We start from the raw sequence: 25,136 nt of genomic DNA on the forward strand, positions 1-25,136 counted from the left end.
AAACCAGAAACAGGAACACTATCTATTGCATAGCATAAATAACATAATAAATCATTACCTATTACAAAGCTTAAAAGCAATATAACAAGTCAATTTTGATACATATATAGTAACTCTTAGACAAAAACGCAAAATTCATTATTAGCAACAATACTCAAGCTTCGGCAAAATGATATCAGCAGATATTAAAATCTCAGCATTTAATTAAAAATCAACTATCATATCTCTCATAACATCTTTAAATTTGTTTGTAAATAAATATTAAAAAAAGTCAGAACAAAACTTAAGAAAAAAGAATTTAAACATTATGTCAATTTCATAATGGAATCAATTAAGTCACAAACACCTGGTAAGTCAAACAAGACCGCCAAAATTGTATTGCCACTCATATTGTTATAGTTTAAATTGTGTGTAAAATATCAATAAGAATAAATAATAAATATTCTAAAAAATTTTTTTTTAAGTTGCTTGTTTAATTGTAAAATAACATCAATTTAGTTCAATGTTTTCCCCACAATCTCGAATCAAAATAAAAACTTAAAGGAAACTTGGGTAAATATAACAAACCACCATTAACTTCTTTAAACTATCTTTTAAATTGTAGGACACTAGAAACACTGAAATCTTCAAAAACTGTGAAATGGTATGCCTCCAATCTATGCCAAATCAATCTGCCCTTTTCTAATAATTAAAATAATTTAAAAGAGTAGTTGTTTATATATATTACTTATTTTACCTAAGTTTCCTTTTTTTTGTTGTCTTGATTGTCTTAGGAAAGGAAACACTATGTTGGTTGGTTTATTTTTAAAACAAGCAAACATTTAAAGTAAATTTAGTAGTCGAGAGATTATTTATTTCTCTTGATGCCATAGTTGCAACACAACTTTAATTATAACTATTATAATTTTTTAACGGTCTGGGTAAAATACCAGACTGTTGGTGTGTTTTTTGATTTTATTGAGTGAATAATTTGAGGTGACAGTTAAGTAACTTTTTAACTGGTTCACATTTTGGATTTACATATATAGTAAAATTCAACAGTACAGAATTTTCTACATGAAAAGTAATTTTTAGACCAATTTATAATTTTATAGTAACAGGAGAGACATTTAGATCTCTTTATAAATATACTGGTCCCTTAAGACTAGTAGTATCAAAGGTGTTAGAGAGGTCCAGGTAAAAAGTACAGTTGTGTACACTTACCATAAATGTAGATGTTCGAGTGTATTCACTGTTGCAGTCATTACATTTGGGAAATCCTGTTGGCAGGTTGCCCTCAGTCGGCCAGAATTCCAAAGTCCTGGGTCCTGCGTCGGCTGCTGTCGCCCCTTCCCTGACGTCAGGTTGTCAGGGGTATAAAAGATGCGTCCGACGCCATTTTCTTTAGTTTTTCTTGCCCCAGATGTCAGGTGCCCCCTAAAAGGGTAGCTAAAATTTATATATATATATATATAGATATAGATATATATATATATTTATTTATTTATTTTATTATCTTAGGTCCCCTTTTTTTTTCCTTATTTATTAACAATCTACACATGAACATACCTCAAGCCACCTGCATTCAATATGCAGATGACTCCACCTTAATCTGTACAGCCAAGAATATAGCCTCTCTCCAGTCCCTCACCCAAACTGTTTTTCATAATGTTGAAAACTGGTTCATGCAACACTGCCTCCTCCTAAATCTCAAAAAAACAAAACTACTGCTTTTTACTCCAACTCATAAATCACCTAATCCATTCTTCTATGTAACCTCTAACAATGCTACCAACATAACCCCAGATACTACAACCTGCCTACTAGGTGTAACAATTGATAATCGTCTCAACTATGATGACCACATCAACTCCACCATAAAGTCTGTTAACAAAAAACTTGGTACCCTCTATATAATTAAACCCTTCCTTACCCCTTCTGCCAGGAAAACTATTGCCCAGACCCACCTCATTTCTATCCTTTTTTATGTCTCTGCTATATATACTAACCTATCTAAAAACAACCTCTCTAAACTTTCCACCTGTTATAATAGAATGCTAGATTCATCACATGCTCTCCCTCTAAAACTCACTATTGCCTCAACCTCAAACAACTTCAATGGCTAGAACTGCAGAACCATATACTCTGTCAACAATTACTTATCACTCAAAAGATCCTATACTAGTAATTGCTCTGTCTTCCTGAAAACTTTGGTTCTGTCCAAGTAGAATCTAAGCTGTCTGTGTACATCCAAAGAATGTAGAATTCTCTCCCCCTTGTTCTGTGGATTTGGATAAAAAGTTGGCAGATGAATAGTTTGGTTAAGAGCCACACTGGACACCACCTTAGGCATAAATGTTGTGTTTGTCTTTAGAGAGACCCTGTCTGGATAAAAAATAATAAAAGGTTCCACAGCCATGAGTGCCTGTAGCTCTGAAACTCGTCTTGCAGAAGTTATTGCTAGGAGCAGAACTGTTTTCCAAGATAAAAACTTTATATCAGCAGTAGCAGCTGGCTCAAAAGGAGGCAGGGTGAATTTTTTCAAGACATAGTTGAGGTCCCATGCAGGCAATGATGATCTCCTTGGAGGCCATAAATTTTTGGCTCCTCTGAGGTACTGCTTTAATAAGGGATGAGAAAAGATTGGTGGCTCTGTATTGTAATGAGCTGAAATGGCAGAGACATGAATTTTAATAGATGAAAAATATAGGCCTTTGTCCAGCATCTCAGTTAAGTATTGTAAAATCTGAGGAATATTTGGCACAGCTGCATCAGTTCTTTGTGCCTGGTTCCAAGCACAGAATCTCTTCCATTTTCCAGCATAAAATTTTCTAGTACTAGGCCTTCTGGCCTCCAAAATGACATCCATCACAGCTTTACTGAGAGGTGTGTTTTGTATGACTACGTTATCTGCCATACTGCCAGGTTTAAAGTCCTGAGTTGGCTGTGCAGGATCTGATTGTTTTGCTGGGACAGTAGATGAGGTATTTGAGGTAAGGTCCAAGCTGGGCATTGAGACAAGTTCTTTAGGACTGGAAACCAGTGCTGGCGGGGCCAGTCTGGGGCAATCAGTATCATTTTTGGCCTCTCCTGTCTGACTTTTAGGAGTATCTTGGGGAAGAGAGGCAGAGGGGGAAAGGCATATACTGAAAGGTTTTTCCAGCTGAATGATAGGGCGTCCACTTTCCATGCTTGTCTGTGATAAGTCCTTGTGCAGAATCTTTTTAGTTGGTAGTTGTGAAGGGAGGTAAATAGATCTATGTCCGTGCATCCCCATTTCCTTGTTATCATGCTGAAGACTTGTGGATCCAGCTGCCACTCGTGGGGGTCCATGAGGTTTCTGCTTAGTTCATCTGCCAGCGTATTTTTCCTTCCTGGCAGGAATTGTGCCTGCAGATGTACTTGGTAAGTTAATGCTGTGTCCCATAAAGTCATGGCTAGTCTGCAAAGGGGGTAAGAATGTGTGCCCCCCTGCTTGTTTATATACCACATGACCATGGTGCTGTCTGTCTTTATCAGTAGTTGTCCCAGATGAAGTAGGTCCTTGAAGGCTGTCAGGGCATTCTGAACAGCTAGCATCTCTTTTTGATTGATATGTAGATGCATTTGGGTTGAGGACCATGTGCCCTGAATACATCTTCCTGCCATGTGGGCCCCCCACCCATAATCTGCTGCATCCATTGTTAGAGTCTGCCTGGCTGGGGGTAATGTGAATGGCTGTCCCTTGTTTTGGTGACAAGCCTTTGCCCACCATTGAAACTCCTGTTGTAGGCAAGGAATGAGAGCAATCATTGTTTCCAGGCTGTGGCAATGTTGAGTCCAAACACTTTTTAGATACCATTGAAGTTTCCTCATATGCAGTCTTGCATATGGAATTAGTAGGATGCAGGATGCCATGAAGCCCAAAGCCTGCAGAATATTTCTTGCAGATAAATGGGCCTTTGTTGCCAACATTTTGAAATAGGTAGTTGCCTTTGTTTGTTTGGCGTGAGATAAGCCATCTGGGCAGTTGTATTTAAGCTTGCACTCAAGAATATTATCTCTTGAGAGGGTACTAGTTTTGATTTATTTTCGTTGACTGTATACCCTAGGCATGTTAGAAGTCTTTTCACAAATGCCAGATGCTGTAGAAGAGTGTACTTATTTTCTGCTTGAGTTAGACAGTCATCCAAGTAAGGATATATTTGTATTCCTCTTTGTCTGCAGAATGCAATTACTGGTGCCAGGCACTTTGTAAAGACTCTGGGTGCAGTAGATAAGCCAAAGGGCAGTGCAGAGAATTGGTAATGCATTGAGCCAGCCTTGAATCTGAGGTATCTTCTGCATAATTGTCTGATTGGGACATGCAGGTATGCCTCCTTTAGGTCTAGAGTCACAAGCCAAGCGTTCTTGCCCAGCATGGGCAGAAGCTGCTGCAAAGTCAACATCTTGAATTTTGGTATATCCAGGAATGTGTTCAGAATAGATAGATCTAGTATTGGTCTCCAGGCCTTGTCCTTTCTGGGTACCAAGAATAGTCTTGAGTAAAATCCTTGTCCCTGCTCTTGCTCTGGTACTTGTTGAATGGCCCCCATGTCCATGAGGGATGAGACTTGTCTTTGTGCCTCTGCCCATTGATTTTTTGGCAGATCTAGCCAGCCGTTTGCCTTTGGCAAGGTATGGAAATGGAACTTGTACCCTTGTGACACGATATTTAGAACCCACTTGTCCTGGGTTATAATGTGCCAATTTTGAGAAAAAAATACAAATTTTCCCCCTAAGGGTGCTGCAAGGAGATAAGTACTTGGTGCAGGCAGGGGGAAGTCATTGGGACTGTTTCCTGTATTGTTGTGATTTGTCTTCTCCAACTTTGGAGATAGAAGCACCCCATTGCTTTGACCTGTATGAAAATTGCAACTGGAATCTGCCTCTAGGGCATCTGGATCTGTCCCTTTGAGGTCTGTCTGACACAGGAAAGGACCAATTATTTGTAGGCCAGTGTATACTAAACCTAGGTGGCTGTACTTGTAAAAAATCTTTGACAGTTTGCATAGATTTAGCTTTGTCCTCCATTTTCTTTAACACCTCTTCTGCCTTAACACCAAACAAAGAATCATGCTGTAAAGGTGCATCTAATAATTTAACTTTGACATGATCAGGCAGATTTTGTTCCTTTAACCAAGCATGCCTCCTAATTACAGAACCTGTAACTGCGGCCCTGCAGGAGGCCTCCAAAGAATCAAAACCACACTGCAAAGTATGCTTTCCAACTTGTTCAGCTGCATGCAATAAATCCTGCATTTCCTTGTTTTCTGTACATTCAGAGTTTAATAACATTTTCTGTTTAAGCAATGCCATGACATGTTTATATGAGCTGATGAAAAATGAAGTTTTAAGCCCTAATAGCCAAGGTGGGTGATAAATCTTTTCCCTTTTCCCCATCCAATGCCTTCCCTGTTATCCAGAGCGTAGGGTTTTGCAGCAGAAGCCTTAACCTTTTTTGGACCCTCCCTGTGTATTCTGGGTCTTGCAGCAGGGTTTTTAAAAGGAATTTATGAGGTCAAGAACCCTGTAATATCTGTCTGGCTTCTTAACAGGAGCTGGAGGTAAGAGGTCAGGGTAAGACTCTAAAATCACATCATCATCTACAATGTATAACACAGGTGGAATGGCTAGTCTCCCTCATGGTATGCAAGGTTTCCCCGAAAGAGTAGTCCTCTGGAGGAGAAGCTGAAGGTATAGATTCTTTAGCATCAGAATCCCCATAGGGAGGAAGAGAATATTCCTGGTCAGAAGAAGAATCAGAAGAAATAGAAACCTGATCTGAAGATTCATAGTCAGTCTCTTGCCTAGGCCTCTTTTCAGGAGGGGGATGGGAACCCCTGATCAAGGAAATTAAGTCTTTGGCCATTTTGGGCATCTGTTTTTTGGGCATAGAGTTCTGTCCACGTGGCTCATAAGTTTGTTTCTTTGCTTTAGAAGGTGCTTTAGCCTTTGCCTTTGAAGCTGAGGTTGGTTTAATGCATAAATGTTTAGGTCTGAATACACCCTCAGAAGCCGGTGCCTGCTCAACGGCTCCGGACCCATCTGAAGGAACAGCATCCGAGGCTCCAATACCTTGAGTTTCCAGTGGCATGGCTGACTCCACGTTGGAGTCGGTAGTGGCCTGCGACTCTAAAGTAGTGGGCATCAGGGGCTGCGAAAGCACGTCACTGAGAACCGGCGACTGGCTTAGGAGAAGCTTTGTCATCGGTTTTGGGCCTCAGTTGTCTATCTCTCTCCTTTTCTTTGCGTTTTTTGTGAACTCCGGTAGTCGGATGGCTATCCGACGACATTTCTGGATAATTAAACTGGCGTCTGAAATAGTTTAAAGCAAAATCATACCGACGCTTAATAGTGCATTGGTTAAATCTAGCACAAAACCGACAACCAGAAATGTTGTGATCAGGGCCTAGGCAAGGAATACAGTAAGAATGAAAGTCCTTATGAGGTATTTGCTTTCCACAAGAAATACAATTATTTACTTTTTCTGACATCAGTCTGGAGCAAGAAACAATTTCCCCAATGGGGTACTTAGCTTTATTGAAGACTTCGGATCTGAAACTCGAACATGAAAATCTCAGGAGTCGGCCGACCGGCACTTGCGAACTGCTTCTGCTTCGGGCACCGCATGGCAAGAAAGACTGAAGAAAATGGCATCAGCCGCATCTTTTATACCTCTGACGACCTGACGTCAGGGAAGGGGCGACAGCAGCTGATGCAGGACCCAAGACTTTGGAATTCAGGCCGACTGAGGGCAACCTGCCAGCAGGATTACCCAAATGTAATGACTGCAACAGTGAAACACGAAGAACATCAGTTGCTGTTACACTGCTTGACGTTAAATTGTCTCTGATATATTCAGTTAAGGTTAAGAGAGTTACAAACTAATGCTGAAAAACATAAAACAGGTTTTACTCAATGATAAGAGTGGTTACTAGTTTGTAAAAAATTAATTCAAAAGTTTTTGATATGATGTTAGAACTACAGTGGGTGGAAACTTATGGGGCTCACATAAAGTACCATCTTTGGGTTCCAGACAATTGCTATAACACATTCCTGTATGCTTCTGTTTATAAATATAGTTACAAAAACAGCTACAGATTATCTTCTTCTTCTTTCGGCTTTTCCCAGTTAGGGGTCACTACAGTAGATCACCTGTCCGCTCATGATTGGCAGTGGAGTTTTTACAGTGTCGAGTTGCCAGCCTAGCACCCAACCTTCCACAGAAGGCACACACACACACACACACACACACACACACACACACACACACACACACACACACACACACACACACACACACACACACACACGCCTAGGGCCCATTTAGTGTGCCCAATCCACCTACAGCATGTCTTTGGGATGTGGGAGGAAACTGGAGCACAGGGAGGACATGCAGACTCCACAGAGAAGGCACCCCAGCCAAGAGGCAAACCGGAGAACCTCTTGCTGTGAGGCAACAACGCTAACCACTGCACCACAGAGGCCACCCAAAAACAGCTATGGAATATGCTGAGGTCTTAATGAATTTCAGTGGGGATAAGAGCCACAGCATCCATGCTGTTCAATCCTTAGCAGTTTATGGACTTTGTTTATACTTAATCTGCTACAGTGTAAATTGTTGTGTAGGCTGTTATAAAGTATTTGATGTTGGGGTGGAGCTAGCAGCCTCAAAGTACTTTCAGAAGAGTTTGGCAGTTTCAGAATTTTAAAATTGCAGGAAATGGAATGGGGTACAGGAGTGCCTTGTCTTTAAAAAACTGTTAGTTTCCAGAAATGTAGATGTCCAAGTCAGAGTATTTTTTTTTTTTTGCATTTCTTTGTCGAGGCTATACATTTGTTTCAAATATTTGTATATTGCTTTAGGATGACTATAGAATTTATTTTGGTATATTATTACCTGTGTATTTTCACTCGCTGTAACTAAGATTTTTAGGTTAGTGGTCATGCATGTCTGAAAGGTATTTTTTTTACTCTTAGGGATTTAAAAGGAACTAAACCATATTATATTATTTTCATGCATGACTAAAATACACAGCTGCAGAATCTATGGCAGAAAGATGGTCTAGTGATCTCTATTTCGAATGTAGTAAGAGGTGACTCTTTTGCAGTTGCTGATGGTGAGGTTATTTATGGCTTTTATTAGCTTTGCTATGGCTCTAAATCAAGAATGCTAGATTATGGTCTCTTATGGACTCTTATGGACCAGCATCCAGACTGCAGTACTGGCTTTCATGTTTTATTTATCAGTCCTAGTGGAAAGGTTTACAATTTTATACAGATCATTTGAAACTATTTTGTCCATAAAAAATGGTTGATGTTAACCTATCAATATTTATACCACAAGCACAAATGATTTCCAAGTTGGTATTATCATCATCGAATCATTTTAAGATATCTTCAAGTATGTGATGTGTATTTTGTGGGGTGTGTAAAGGATGAGCATTTGAAAGTACTTATGTGCAGGAACAGGGAAATTAATAATGATGAACTCATTGTTTGAGTCCTGGGGGCACTGTTTTTTGCTGAGGGCATAGATAAGATGTGTTTCTGTTAATACCACAATACCTGCTTACCTTTTCTTTTTCCTATCCTATCAGCATAATGTAGCCACATGGGTTGAAGTCTTCTTGTGGGCTTTTAACCAAGTTTATGTAATTATTAATATGTCAGTGTTCTAAACAGCTGATAAAGACTGGCAGAGGCTTATTTTTTTGTTTATACTCCTGGCATTGGCTAACTACTTTTATATCTTTGGTACATAACTAGATAAGGCCTCTGGGTACAGCAAGTCATACGTTATTAATATTTCTGGTGCTGTTACTGGGAACCTTTTTGTACTGTGGTGTGCATGTAGTGGCAGGGCCTGGATTGAGGTGGATGTTATCTATCAGTTTGATACAACAGAAAAACATTATTTTGTCCATTCTTTCCAAATGCTTGGGCTTACTTTTTGGTATTAAAGTGGAAAGGTGCTGTAGTCTCTGAGACCAGCCCCATTTCAGAAATCCAATGTTTCTTTGGTCTCACTCATTGCAGACATTTTTTTTTCAGCCTTATTACTTTTTTTAACTGGAAAGGGTTTTATTAGCATATATTCATGCTGTGCTCTCGAAAGGATCAATTTACTGGTGGAAGGCTGTTCAGTGTTAATTCTTAATTCCACTTTTTCTTGTCAATTGTGTAATAATTTCTGTAGATCCTTAAAGCTTTGTTCAACTTCCATAAATTAATTTATTTTTATTCCTGTTTAATATTTGGTAAGTGGACTGGTCATCAGATCCTCTTCAGCAATCATCCAGGCCCAACACGGTAGAAGAAATTCTTAGTTAAATTACATTGACAAATGAATTACTGTGATTAAGAAATGAGACATTAATGAAAAGAGCATATTTACAATGTACATAAAGCAACAATGGTTATAATTAAAGTAACAAGTAAATTTATAGTATATTCACAAAGAAACACATTGCACATTGACAGCTGTGAGAAATCCAATATTTTCATGTGTAATTAATATTCAGAATTAAGATTAGCAAAAGAAATTGAGCACAATTATTCACTACCTAGGAAACGTGCATTCTGCTTCTCAGGTGAAGTGTTCTTTTACCATCATTTAAAGTAGGCAGAGTCTGTTGTTTCCTTACCTCACATAGCAGGTGGTTGCATGTTGCTGGGCCCAATTTAATTGGAGCACTTTTCTCCTATGGTGGCACTGAAGTGAGGATGAAATGGGGTAATTGAATCATCATTACTATCTATAAGGGAAGAGTCTGGATCTCTAATTGGAAGTTGGTATCCAAGGTGAAGCCAATAGCCCTGTTCAGAACTTGTTGTTAGCACTAAATAAGCTACAAATTACTACAGCACTCAACCTTCCTCTTTACCTAGAAGAAAACAGTCTTTGTACTTACTTTTCTCACTTGCTTAGAGAAAAACAGCTCTTATACTCACTTTCCTCACTTGTCTAGAGGAAAGTAGTTTTTTATTCAGGTATGTCCAAGGGTCAAGCTCCCAGTGTTCTCTCCTGTCTCTCTGACGAATATGGGCATCTTGCGGCAATGTAGCAATTGCCTCATGTACACAGACAACCCTCTCCTCCTACCACCCAACACCACAACCTGTGAGAGATGCACTTATCTAGCCAAACTGGAGGTAAAGCTCTCTCCAACCAAGACTGAACTTGACAGTCAAGAGGAGAAGGTAAACCCTTGCACCACACCACTTTCATCACATAGTCCCAATAAACCTACACCAAAAAAATCCACACATAGAAACAGAAAAACATTTGTGGAGGCTCTCAATAATAATCTGTTCAAGCAACAGAGACCTCCAAAGCAGAAGCGCAAGCAACCTCCACCACCCAACACAACCCACATGACATATAGCCCACAGACTCAGTGTGCCAATATACCACAGCCCATAAGGTAAAACAACATACCCAACACACAAGTCATAGGTGACGCTATAGTCAGGCACACTGATGTCCCACTCACCAGGCTAAACAAGGAGAAGGTTACTATCAGCTGCCTGTCAGGTACCAGGATCCGCCACATAACCCACGCACTCAGGTCACTCCACTACAAGTACAAATATGACTCTGTCATTGTCCATGCTGGTGTGAATGACCAGAGACGTACCTCCCCGGACTACATGAAAAGAGACATGGAAGAGCTCTCTGATCTTGTAGCCCAGGCAGGTATGACCCTTAGCCCTGAGTAGAATCCTGCCATCGCCCAGAATGATACCGCAGTACAAGGACAAAATGACTGACTTCAACAACTGGCTAAGCTTCTGGTGTCATTCTAAGGGGATCCAGTATCTGTCTGCCAGGGACGACATGTTTGACAGACCATGATGCTTTGCCAGAGATGGCCTGCACCCATCGCCACTGGGATTCCGGATATTGGCTAAGGGTCTTGCCGTCCCTATAGTGACTTTTTTAGGCAAGGTTCAAATGACAAATTCAACACCGTAACAGGAACAGACAAGCAAAAACAGAGGGCAATGCTACTCAATGCTAGAAGTCTAAATCTCAAAATGCACTCACTCAAGGCACTCCTTAAAATGGAGAACATCAATATCTGTGCAGTGACTGAGACCTGGTTCAAGGCTCTAGACAGCACCCCTGCATTACCAGGCTATAACTCATACCACACTTTTTGGCCATGTAACCTGGACCGAAACACCAAAGGCGGAGGTGTGTCCATATTCATTAAGGATATCCACACCTCCAGGCTAGATGCGCAGCAAATTCATCCGAGGTTATCCTAGTGCAACTAACTCTGGGCAAAACTACAATCCAAATTGTAGCTCGCTACAGATCCCCCATCATGCCTCAGGATTCCCACTCCTCTTTTCTTGATATACTGGAAAATATTAGGGTTCAACCAAACACACTAATAATGGGCGATTTCAACTACCCCACCATTAACTGGGAAAACTACTCATGTACCAACTCCTTCGCTCAACACTTTCTGGAATTCATAAATTCCAATGCCTTGGGTCAACTTATCAAACTCCCACCAGGGGCAACAATATCCTAGCCCTAGTCATTACCAACATGAGTGACCGGTGTTCCACGCCTGAAGTCAACTCCTCGTTGGTCAGATCTGACCATAAGCTAATCACCCTAGATATCCACATCCCGCCCCCACCCAGCATTAAGGAAACCACGATAAAAAATTTCTCCAAAGCCAACTTCATGCTTCTTAAGAAAGAAGTGGTGAACTTCATGAAACCCATGCAGATGGACAATACAGTTATGACTGCTGAATCCTACACAAATGCACCCTATAAGCACATACACAAGTGCATGGATAGTGCTATCCCAAACAGAACCAAGACGCTATCCTCCAAAAAAAGGAAGCCAATCTTGTGGTCCCCTGCCATAAACAAACTCTACAACAGAAGGAAGAAACTGTTGCAAAAGAGAGTAAAATCCCATGAGTGAAGGAGCTCCCTGGTCAGCCTCAGTAAGAAGCTGAGATCCCTTATAAGCTCCTCCAAAGCTAGCTACGAAAAACAAAATCGCCACTCATTCTAAGGGCAACCACAAAGGATTCTATAGCTATGTCAAGAATCTCAATGGCAACACCCAGATCTGCTCTGAGTTACAGCACAACAGCATGAAAATTGCAGAACCAACTGATACTGCCAACATCCTGGCAGATATGTTCAGTGCTAACTTTACCCCCCCCCCCAATGCCTAAAGGGCCCGTATCTATACATGAAGAATGCAGAGTCCCTATAATCACATCTATGCAGGTAAAAGCTGCACTCTCTAAAATCAAAAAAACAGCATCCATGGGACCGGACAGCATCCCAGGCTGCATTTTATATGAACTTCAGAACGAACTGGCTCCCCACCTAAGCACCATGTTCAATCATAGTCTCACGTCAGGCTTTGTGCCCACTGAATGGCGCACAGCAACAGTTATCCCAACTCCACAAAGGGGGAGCCACCACTGATCCTGGGAACTATCGCCCTATTAGCCTGACGAGCCTGGTCTGCAAGGTCATGGAACGTATCATCATGGAACTCACAAAGACATTGGTAACCTCCAAACTCTGGACCCCACCCAGTTCGGGTTTGTGAAAGGCAGATCATGTCTCCTGAACCTGATCACCTTCTTTGAGGCAGTCACCAAAGCTGTAGACGAGGGTAAGGTGGTTCACACAGCCTATCTTGACTTCGCCAAGGCTTGACACCATCCCACATTCTGGAATCATAGCTAAACTCACTAAACTAGGTATAAATCCCTATGTCACAAGATGGGTTGCCAACTGGCTCTCTGACAGAACCCACACTGTAAAAGTTGCAGACTCCAAATCTGACTTCAAACCAGTGAGAATTGGAGTATCACAGGGTTCAGTCCTGGGAGCTTTCCTGTTTGGTATCTACTTCTCTGAAGTACAGGTTAACACAGAAGGCCTCTGGCTAATGAAGTTCGCAGATGACTGCAAACTAGGAGCCATAGTCGAATCCCCAAATGATGTGGACATCCTACAGAAGGGCCTCACTGAGACAGATGCTTGGTGTCAGAAGCATGGCCTCAAGCTCAGTGCCAAAAAGTGCATTGTCATCCCCTTTGGTAAAATCTCTGTACCCATGAACTACCACATAAATGGCAGTCTACTTAACGCCGAATGTGTGATAAGAGACCTTGGGACCCAGGTGGACAGTAGTCTCTCCTTTGATAATCACATCGCCACAGTAATCAAGAAATCCTTCTATGTGGCACACCTCATCACATAAGGGTTCTCATCCAGGAAAAAATAGGTCATTGTTCCCCTCCACTCGGCTCTCAGACCCATTATAGAGTACAACGCCCCTTTTGGAATGTACCTCACAAGACATCTGCAGCAGCTGGAAAGGCCACAGAAGTATCTCACAAAGAGGATTACTGGCCTCAAACAGATGCCCTACACTGATCATCTCAAAAAACTCTAGCTTTACTCTGTAGCATATCGCCTACTCTGAGGAGATCTCTGCCTAACTTATAAAGCTATGTTAAACCCAGGACTGTTGGACATGCTACACCTAAAGAAATTCCAATCCCTCAAAGCTACATGCTCTAGGGACCTAAACCTTGTCACCACAATAAACAGGACATGCTGGAGGGATAGATTCCTGTCCCAGAGACTTCCTATACTCTGGAACAAGCTACCCATCTATGTCAAGCAAAGTTCCTCATTAGCACTCTTTCAGAAAAATCTTGATGAGTGGATGGCTAACACCCCGGGGATCACTTCTGTGGCTCTGCTTGACAGAGGCACAGGAAATTAACTTTCTTGGGTGGCGTAAGCCAGGGAACCTTGTTGGGCAGACTTACTTAGGCCCTTGGGCCGATAGCCTAGTGCCTACCTATGAACCTATGAAAAGTTTGCAATGCTGAGTGTGGGTATCAGCTAGTTGTACAAGTATGTGCATTTTATTTATGGTTATTTATATACTGAGAGAGTTTTTAAAGGAGTGGATGGTCAACAGTGGGAGTCTTAACTCAAATTTTGGAATGAGAAAATTTCTTGTTATTGCCTGACATGTACAGTGGGATAGTGTTCTGTTGACTACTATGCCAACATGTTTGCTGAAGGTTAAAGTGGGGTCTAAGCTGATGCCGAGATATCATTATTCAGACATATTAGGGATAGAGTTAACACTTTTCATTTAGGTCCAGTGGAGGGAGACCTTGAAGTTTGGTCACTTGCACCAATCTGCATTGTTTGACTTGAATAACCACTCTCAACAGTCTAGTATCCATGATATTCAAGATCTTCACTTTGCATAAGTGGAATTCTGCCTGCTGATATGTTTGCTTTTTGACAAGAATTGGTCTAGTTTGTTCCCTAGCCATGGCATGTGGAGTATAAGCATGGTGTGCTTAGCAAGTCTTGTTATGAGATGTCAATTTGTTAGCATCAAAAGCCAAGTGCCAAACGACAAAATATTTATTTAGCCATGTCATCTGACATCACCATAAACTAATATCCTTCAATAAAGCTCATGGAAATGCAAACAGTGAGCTTACCTTCTTTCTTTTTCTTTGTTTGGTCTTGCTGCTAGAATCTTGACCCACACCACCATTACCAATGGATCCAGAATGAGATGTTTTGCTCTGGTGCTGGGATCCTGATGCTGGAGTGTTTGGTGTTGATGGAGGAGTATTTTCAGGAGACTCAGGATTCATCTTCACAGTAGCAGAATGTCCCTGAAGATGTGGCTGAAAGACAATGCAAGATTATTAAGTCAGCAAAATAAAATACAAAAGCAATTTATAATTTCCCATTAAGGCCTGAGTTTAAGGTCTTTTTTGCTAAGTGTTGCACAACTGAAAGTTATTTACTTACCATAAAGACAGATCCATGTTGTGTTCTTCCATCTTTCTCATCTTGTAGTCTATTGGATCAGACTTGGATCCAAAGCTGGCACCTTCAGAATCTTCACTTCTGGAGTTCCACCTCCTCAACTCGTAACTCCCTGCTCTAAATGTCTCTCATCAAATAGAGTTTGCCCCATCAATGCCCCTAGAGCAACAGGCAAAGGGAAAACAATTTATACAGGTAATAGGCAAAGGGCAGCAACAGGGCTGTTTTACATATAGCTTTGAGTTTAGTTCACAAAGCCAGTCAGGAGCAACAAAAAGTATCAGCTTGGAGAGGGCATGGCAGGAGGGATGGTTGAGAAGGATGGAAGACAAAATGGGTCTCTCGTTATGGTAAGTACGTAGCTTTCGTATCTGATATTGTCTCTTCCATCCATATCAACCAGTGAGTCACAGTCTCCAGCCAGTATTAAGGAGTTTCTCGTGAGAGCATTCCACAAAATGGTGGAACCAAAGAAAGCTCTAGACCTAGAATGGATGTACAATTTGTAATGGGACACAAAGATAACCAAATAGCTGCTGCATAAATGTCATCAAAATAAGCCTGATTGAAAAAGGCAACTGAAGCAGCTACAACTCTAGTGGAATCAGCCTTACACTTGGAGATACAATTAGAAAGCCATATGGATGTGGTCATTTTAGAAACAGGCTTGTCAAGAAGTGTTTTAGAAAAGGAAACAAAATGCTAGCTAGATTTCCTGAATTTTTTTTTTCTAACCAAACAGAATCTCAGTTGTTAATGAACATGCAAAAAATGGATGAAGTATTCTCCCTTGTTATTCAAATTTGGAAATAAAACAGGTAAATGAATGACCTGATTCAAATTAGTCTTATTTATTTATTTATTTTTATTTATTTGCTGTTGGTTAACCAGGATAGTCCATTGGGCCAAGAGAACCCGTTTTCAATGGAGTCCTGGGGAGAAAAGCTCCATTACAGATTACATATTACAGAGAGTTATATGCAGATTACATATTATAGAGATTTAGAGGCTACAATAGGTAGAAATGAAGGGTAGGTCTTAACTATCTTTGTGGAAATCCAGATAAGGGAGAACAGAGATTTTGCTTGAAGTTCAGATACCATTCTTGCTGATGTAACAGCTAGCAGAACAGCCTTCCAAGACAAAAGCTTTTAATACACTATAACTGCTAGTTGAAAAGGAAGTCTGGTGAAAACATCCAACAGCAGATCATGGTCCTAAGAAAGAACCAGGTCATGAACAGGTGGATGCAATGAAAAGGTGCCTCTCAAAAAGGCCTTGGAGAGGTTAAGGGACACAAGTGCATTATTCATTATTATTCATGCCAATGTGAAAATTAGAAATGGCATCTAACTAAACTTTAAGGTTAGAGTAATTGAGTCCAGAGTGAAAAAGAACAGCCAAGAAATCCAGAAAAGCATACAAAGGTACAGAAAAAAGATACAATCCCCTGGAAGAAGTCCAAGTGGAGAAACTCTTCCACTTACTGATGTAAACCTTTCTAGTGGAAAGCTTCGGAAAGGAAGCAAGAATGTGTATAACTTTCTCTCAAAACTTCTGAATTGGAGGAACCATGTGGTTAGTTTGAGGAAGTGAAATTCCAGAGTGGTAGCCCCAAAGGATGAGAAATCAGACCTGGAACAGGGTCCAAAACCCAGGGCAGGTAAATAAGGTGACTCCAAAGGAAGGGGAACCAAACTTGTCAGAGCGACAACAGGGCAATGAGGATGACAATCGCTCTACAATGGGCTTTCTGAAGAAACTTGATCATCAGAGGAATAGGATAGGCATATAGTAGACCCAGTGTTCAAGCATGCAGAAAAGTATTCCTTGTTGATTGCAGGATCAGGGCAATCAAATAGCTGCATTTCATCTTGAACGGGGAAGTACACAGGTCACAGTATGGGGTACCCCAGAAGATGAAATCCACACAGCTATCTCTGGACTCAGGGATGATAGGAAGTTACTAGGCTACTGGCCCTGAGGCCCTTATAAGAATAGCCAAGAGTTTAGCCCATGCATAGACAAATCAGTACCTGATGCCCCTGTCCAGCAGGGACACAGGTGGAATCCCAGGGATGTATTTTCTATTTCCCATCCAGTTATCCAGATTGCACTTAAACAGGGGTAAAGAGGTACTCTGCTTGATGTGGACCGGGAGCTGATTCCATAGATGGGGGAGTCTCTGGGACACAAATCTGTCCTGCCAGCAAGTCCTAGTGATGTCACAGACTAGGTTATGGCCGCATGTGCGGGTTACTCGAGTGGAGCTTGACTTGCGGATATGCAGCAGTCCTATCAAGGCAGGGCCCAAGATTGCCTTGTATGCCAGACACAGGTCACCTCTGAGGAGTCTGTATGAAACAGAGTACAGGCATAGGGCTTTTAGCCTATCTGTGTATGGTAGAAATTTGAGGCCCTGGATTCTCCTGGTGAGGAACCTCTGTGGTCTCTCCAGCTGCTGCATGTGCTTTGGGAGGTACATGCCAAATGGGGTGTTGTACTCAATAATGGGCCTTATAAGGGAAGAATATAGGGATGTTATGACCTCCTTGTCTCTGGATGAGATATCCTTACTTACGAGGTGGGCCATGTAGAAAGCTTTCTGTACAATGGAAGCAACATGGTGGTCAAAAGTCAGGCTATCAATCTGGGTGCCCAAATCCCTCATGACTGACTGAGTGCTTAGAATGTTATTTATGTGATAATTTGTATGGACATCTCTCTCCCCCAAAGGGGATGATGATGCATTTTTCTTGTATTCAGCTTGAGGCCATGTTTCTGGCACCAGTCATTTGTCTGGGTGAGACTCTCTTGGAGATTATCCACATCACTAGGGGAACTGATGACAGCTCCCAACTTGCAGTCAGGTTCATCCACTCATGAAGCAGAAGAATGTGTCTGCTCAGACTGTCCTCCAGGATGCTTGATTTTGCTGGGATATGTATTGTGATCAGAAACTGTTGACAACACATTGCCCATTGCCAAACTCTCATGGCCTCTTGACACAGGAGATAACACACAGCTCCTGCTTGCTCATTTAAATACCAAACCATGGAGATATTGCCAGTCTCAATGGCAATCAAACCCTTGAGGAGAAGGTCCTAAAAGGCCTGCAGTGCTAGGAGGACCACCCTCATCTTCAAGAAAACTGGCCTTGGACTGAAACCAGGTACCCTAGACAGTCTTCTCTCCAAAATGCCCCCATCCTCCACCCCAGAATGGAATCATCTGTGGTGACCATGGCCTCAGAATGGAGAAGCACAAAAGGTCGGCCTGCTGGAAACAGAGGAGAATTCAGCCACCCTTGAATGTGGTGATGATAAACGTTTGTAACATAGACTGGAAATTCAGTGAATGAGTTAAATAAGACCACTGAATTGCCAGAGTCCACTGGAGTACCCGCATGAGCAATCTTGGCAAAGGAACCAGATAAACAGAAGTGGTAATATGTCCAAGGAGGCACAGAACCGTGGAAGCAAGGGGCTTGTGAACCTGCAGTATTTGAGAAACATATAAATGAAGGGATTTCAATCTTGAGGATGGCAGTTTGGCTGTCTGATTGACCATATCTGAACAGCAACCGATAAATTCCAGTGCTTGATCCACTTCCAAGCTAGACTTTTCATAGGTCACTATTATGCCCAAGGACTGACACAAGCTGGAGCAAGGAATCCTGGGTTTTGCTCGGGGTGTTCTTGAGAAGATGGTCAGAAGCCAGTCATTCAGGTGGGGAAAAACCTGGAAACCCAGCAACCTTAGCCAGGCTGCTACTACTGCCTTGCATTTGGTGAAAATCCAGAAAGCTGTGGTGGGTCCCAGTCAAAAGTCCAGGAACCTCCTGGAATGCCTCACTGTCTTTATGTGATGGCAGGCATTCTTGAGATACACAAAGCATGTCCAGTCATCCTTCCTCAGGAGTGGCAGAATGGTTCTACACTGTTAACTATCTGCAACATGGTCTGCTTAACAAATTGGTTTAACTTGTTGAGATCCAATATAGGTGTGAGGTCTTTGATTTTCTTTGGTAATAAAAAGAATCTTGAATAGACCCTGGATCCTCATTGGTCTGGTGAGACCTTTTAGACGAATAGATGAATTTATTATGTACATGATGTGGAGCTTTTCTCCCCTGGGCATCCACTGAAAAAAGACCTGTCTCCAGTCAGAATTTCCCAGTAAACAAATGTAAATAAATAAATAAATAAAATAGGTTGAAAAGCAATTTTTAGATTTCCACTGCTGCTTCCCTCTGCTGATAGGAATGCAAATAGTGAAGGGAGTTTTGGGAGTTCTTTGGAGTGAGCAAAAGGGAACTGTTTAGCCTCTAGGTACAAGTCTCAACACCTACGTACCTGATGGCTTCCCAAGATTTTGAATGGAGATCCAAACATCCCTAGACTGCCTCTAGCACGTCTCTGATACACAGAGGCAGACAGTAATGCCCAAACTAACATACCCCACCTTGCACATAGAGAAACTTTCTAACATACCCCCTCCTATTAAATGTCCATGATAAATAGGGACACAACTGGATTGGACTGCAAAGCTAGGCTTACAAACCCTTGAAGGTCATTAGTCTTGTATACGCCCATGAATGCAAAAGCCAGGCAACCCTTTAAGGGAGTTGGAAGGGCTCCTGGATAAAACCCTGGCTCTGTGGACCACCACTGCTGTGTGAGCAGTGCCCACTGTAATTACCTCTTCAGGCCTGGGAGGCAATTGTTACTAAGAAAGTCCTGCAAAGGTTGCTAAAACTTATTAAAAAAGAGGTGCTTCCCACCCTTCTTGTTCCTTGAAAAGGATCTAAGTGAAGTGAACCTCAACAGCAGGCAGCGATTTCCATCCTGCTTCCTCCTATTTGATATGTTTTTCACAGAGGCTATTCAAACACTCGCCAATCAGCTATCACCTGATAGCTAAACTCTACTAACCTCTCATACTAGCCCACCCCCTCCATTTCTCTTCCAACCTTTCCCAACATCACACATTCTCACCCTTATCCAAAAACTTAAACCATCCACTCCATCAGCTGACCAATTACCTGCAGAATATCTACAAATAGCAGCCACATCTATAGTCTATCCCATTTCCATTCTGATTAACAGAACCATCAGTGAAAGACACATCCCAACTATCTGGAAAATCTCCCATATTATCCCCCTACATAAAGGTGGCAATTTTCTAACTACCCGTCCCATAGCCTTACTTTCTCCTTTGGCAAAAATAATGGAAAAATAAATCCATAGTCAAATACCTGACCATCTAATCCAAAATAACTTACTTTCCAGGTGTGAACATGGATTCAGGCCATTCCGCAGCACTACCACTGCCCTCTTATCCTTCACTGACTGTATTAACAATAACCGTAACAACAATATGCTATCATCTGCACTCTTCATCGATCTGTCCAAAGCATTCGATATGGTTAACCACCAGATACTTATAAATATCCTCAAATCCCTGTCACTAGATGCACTGGCCATAAAATGGTTCCAATCCTACTTAGACAATAGACAACAGGCTGTGCTATGGCATAATAATCTATCTACCCACCTCCCCATTACCCTTGGTGTCCCTCAAGGGTCCATATTAGGACCTCTCCTATTCTCAATTTTCATCAATGACCTTCACTTAGTAATTTCTCAAGCTACATGTATACAATACGCAGATGATTCTACACTTATATGCTCAACCACATCTACATCTACATACAAAAACCTTGTTCACCTTGATAAAGCTCGGTAATAACCGAGCAAAAGCGCTTGGTACTATAGTTTGTTCAATAAAAGTTTACATTTTTAAATCCTTTAAGAGTTTATTCTGGGTCCTGTTGTTGTCGGGCAAGCTTTTTGTGATTTACTGTGGAGGATGGTTAATCAGCTTCATTGGATAACAGCCTTATAGAAATATTAGATGCAGACTGCATCACTGATAGCTGAGCCTGCAGGATCTTTTGTAATTCTGGGGGCTAATGAGTTTTCACCACTTTTGACAAGAAAAGGTCCTTCTGAAGTCTTGTCAAATGGGCAAGGTAATTCAGTGCATGTAAGGCAAATGTCGCTGAAGCATATGTAGCTCTCCCAAAGGATCTAAAGCCTGAGAAACTCTGCTGGGCAGATGGAGAGAGGTACCCTCTTTGGAGATGTCTTTCTCAGTGGCTGCTACAACCACAATGGCGTCCACAACTAGATCCTTGAACTAGGATCTAGGGGTGGAGCAGTGGTGCAGCGGTTAATGTTGTCACCTCACAGCAAGAGGTTCTCTGGTTTGATTCTTGGCTGAGGTGCCTTCTGTGTGGAGGCTGCATGTCCTCCCTGCATTCCTTAGGGTTTCCTCCGGGTTCCTCCCACATTCCAAAGACATGTGTCTGGACCATTTCTCCCCGGGCCTCCCTTGAAAATAGGCTCTGTCCTAATCAGGCTTTCCTGGTGTTCAAATGCTAACTAGATAGATAGATAGATAGATAGATAGACAGATAGATAGATAGATAGTGAGCTCTGTCTTGCAGGAGGGAATAAAACTTTGTCGGTTTCTTGGGTATACGTTCCACCACTTCAGGTTCTCCCCAGATCCTCCAAGAAACCAGGTCGATAAGGGCATCAAGAGGATTAGACCACCCAGGACATGGATGGCCCCACAGCAAAAGCCTTAAGATAAGCAGACTCCACCCTCCCAAGTTGTTGCAATAATTCAAGCAAATCAACAAAAGAGGCATCTTCATGTTGGTATTTGGTGGAGCATTCCCCTTCATCAAGGTCAGTTCTCTAAGTGAGGGACTTCTCAAAGAAATCCAAGTGCTTCCTCTTGGATTTTCACTTCCCCTACGAGAAGCAGTATGAGAAACAAAAGAGAAAGGTGGTGCTGAATGCAGTGAGGCCTTGAGACTTAATGCAGGCTGTTAAACAAAAAAAACTTTCACCAAAAATGAAAATGGCAGCCCAAACTGGATTTTAAATATCTTTACTTCAATTCTGGTACCTCGGCCTTCGCCTTCAAATGGAATAACTTACAATCTCAAAAAACAGTTTATATACATTTTTACATGCATCAAGTATGCATAGTGTTCATCTAATCGATTCTTTACCATTTGGGGAATTTAAACGGATAGCTGGGAATACTTTGGAGAAAGAGAATATTAAAGTGGAGTTTGATTTAATCTGTGAAAAGTTAAACAGTAGAGGATACCCTTGGGAAAGAGTTAAGCTACATAGAGCTAAAGTGGAAAAAGAACTGGGTTTGGTTTATTATGGTTCTCAATGTAAAAGCATTGATACTGTGGGTAGGAAAAATAGAAAAGGGATAAATCAAAACAGAACAGAATTTAATGAGAAAAATAAAATATTTTTTGTAAATAGATTTTCAGCCTTTTCTCCTATCCTAAGAAAATTGGTGCTGGATTTGTGGCCCATTATTACTAATGATGAGACTTTGAAAGAGATGATTCCCAACAATGTAGTTTTTTCATATGGAAGATATAATAATTTGAAGGAGCTAGTCAGATATAAAGGTAAAAGAGAGAGGGTGACCAATGCAGGTGCCTATCCATGTGGTAGGTGTAAGGCATGCAATAACATAAAAAATTTAGATGGTACTATAATCAATGGCATTTTATATAATGCCACTGATCATTCTGATTGCAATTCTTTTGGGGTTAATTATATATTAGGATGCAATTGCCAGGAAAGGAAATGGTATATAGGACAAACTAAACGGAAGGTAAAATTAAGAATAATGGAACATCTAGGAGACATTAGGAATGGGAGGCTTGATAGTCCGGTGGCTAGTAACTTTCACCAACAACATGGGTGTGTAATTACAGATTTGATATTTAGTGTTTTAGCTAAACTTCATGGTGTAGGGGGGGGCAGATCACAATTTTCAAAAAAGATTATTAAATATGGAATCAAATTTTATTATTAATTTCAATACTTTGTATCCAAAAGGAATGAATTTAGAAATGTAAAAAGATATAGTTTACATATGATGTGTATTAAGATATTTGTTATAAATTGTGAATTTAATGTTAAAGTGATGTTTCATATGGCTTTAAATTTTGAAAAAAAAATGTTAATTGATTAATTGTTGTTAATTATTGATATGATGGGTGGTGTATATAAACTGGTTTTTGAGATTGTAAGTTATTCCATTTGAAGGTGAAGGCCGAGGTACCAGAATTGAAGTAAAGATATTTAAAATCCAGTCTGGGCTGCCATTTTCATTTTTGGTGAAAGTTTTTTTTGTTTAACAAGCTGGTTGCAGTTAGTAGTGTGTTTTTTGATTACTTAATGCAGGCTGTCCTGGAGCTAGCTGGTACGTAAGGAAAGACATAGAATAGGGAAGGGATTGGGACAGATTTGAAGTAGCTGCCATGGCTCCTATCTCTAAAAAGGACAGGCTCCTCCCTGCATCACTGAAAGTTGAGACTGAAGTCAGGAGACCGACCCCTAACCCCTCAGATCTAAGGACCTGAGCAAGAAACTAGTGCTGGCTCATATTTGTCTGGCTCCTATGTTGAGATCAGTGCCGAGCTCTCAAGGGCCAAAGGACACAGGGAAAGGGACAAATCTGGAAGGTCAATCCCGAAGCTCCAGCCCCGATCCCTCCACTCCAAGATGCACCTGGCATTGACATAGCTGGAGTCAAGAACACCAAGGATGAAGCTGATTTTATATGTGGCCAAGCTATCTGCCCTGTCAGGGGGAGGGCAGCTGGACCGTCATACCCTGCCTCACTAGGACCAAAGGAAGCAGGGGAGGAACTACAAGCCTCATATCTTAAGGAACCACAGACTCAGGCCTTGTGGCCATGGAGGCAGAGCTGATACCTAGGTCCATATGGGCCTTATTACAGCTGAGTGTGCCTCCAGGCATTTCTGCAATTACTACTGTGCCTGTAGATCGCAAATATTACTTGTTCATATTTGCATTAATAATTGCAAAACCATGCTAGAATATTTTATCTTGAAGCATACATGATGGCAAATACAACTGTGAAGTGATAACTTCATTTCTTAAAGGCTCAAGCCACGCCTACTGGGAGTTAAAGGTGCACACTCAGAAGAGCTGTAATGAGGGAAATGAGTTAAGAAAGCAACACATCAGCTACTCCAAATAAGATGACTTAAAGGCTCCCAAATGACCTAGCAGACTTACAAGAAACAACTGAAGGTGACTTAGATAATTTCTTGACTGCAGAATCCATGGTTTGGATCCAGCAGGGTGAAGCTTGGCTCTGGCTTGGGGAAAGATGGGTTCCTGGAGAAAATTCTACGAAGTAATCAGGCAAAATGGGAGTGAACCTAGCCCTAAGAGCTGAAGGGTGCTTGGAGAGGTAGGAGCCGGGATGGTCAGACAATTAGAGGACTCCAAGTTCAGGACTGCAATGACAGTAGATCAGGATCAAGGTGGATCCGGCAGAGTGGGAACCACAAGTGTCAAAGGTTGGTGAACCTTCGCATTCAGCTGACCCACAGTGGAGGAAGAAGAGCATTTGCACTCTTCCCTATCCTTAGTCTTGTATCTGATCAACTCTTTTTTTCTTTAGATTTCTCTTTCTCTCTTTCTCTGGTTTCTTCCTGGGACAGGCAGAAGCAGATAAAGACTGGAGAAGGCCTATCTTGACTAACTTGGCCCTCCTCTCAGTCAAGGTTATGGCGACAAAAGTGGTGCAGGCCTGGCACTCAACACTTAAGTGTGCTGTGCCCAAACAGTAAACGCACTTATCATGAACCTGTGGGGGAAGTTTCTTTCCACATGCAATGCACTTTTTAAGCCTTAATGCCTTATACATGTCAACCAAATACACACCACAAAATATATGAATAGTGTGACACCCCACCACTGGACCAGTAATCAAGGAGCCTCAATCCTCACCACTGGCAACAGTGTGGGATGTTCACTGGGAGGATACCAAGTACATACACAGTATTTCCATATGCAGCTCTCTGCATCAAGTGCAATTTCCCTTAAGAGCACAAAGAAACCACAGTCAGTCCAAAGATGGTTCCTCTACTTTTCTCCAGATCCCCAATAAAACTCCTCACTGGCACAGCTATAGTCCTTAACCATGGCTCCAAGCCAAGTCCTCCAACACACTCTCTGTCCAGTCAGTGCTTTATGTCCCTGCCCACGTAACACACACACACACACACACACACACACACACACACACACACACACACACACACACACACACACACACACACACCCACACACGGGAAAGGCTGGCACAAGTTTACTAGCTATGACTCCTTCTGCCCAGACTAT

General features: G+C 41.6%; 1 protein-coding gene across 2 annotated transcripts in view; it reads right to left on the reverse strand.

The window, feature by feature from the left end:
* The window catches only part of SUPT3H (SPT3 homolog, SAGA and STAGA complex component), a 3,063,171-nt gene that overhangs the window by 554,807 nt on the left and 2,483,228 nt on the right, over nucleotides 1–25,136 (reverse strand). For both annotated transcript variants that reach the window (XM_044062653.1, XM_044062652.1), the window contains exon 9: nucleotides 14,532–14,723. In XM_044062653.1, the coding sequence (XP_043918588.1) occupies nucleotides 14,532–14,723 (192 nt within the window). The remainder of the gene's footprint in view (nucleotides 1–14,531; nucleotides 14,724–25,136) is intronic.

This window comes from Protopterus annectens, chromosome 2.part1 (assembly GCF_019279795.1).
Source record: "Protopterus annectens isolate FY-2018-M chromosome 2.part1, PAN1.0, whole genome shotgun sequence".
NCBI lineage: Eukaryota > Metazoa > Chordata > Ceratodontiformes > Protopteridae > Protopterus > Protopterus annectens.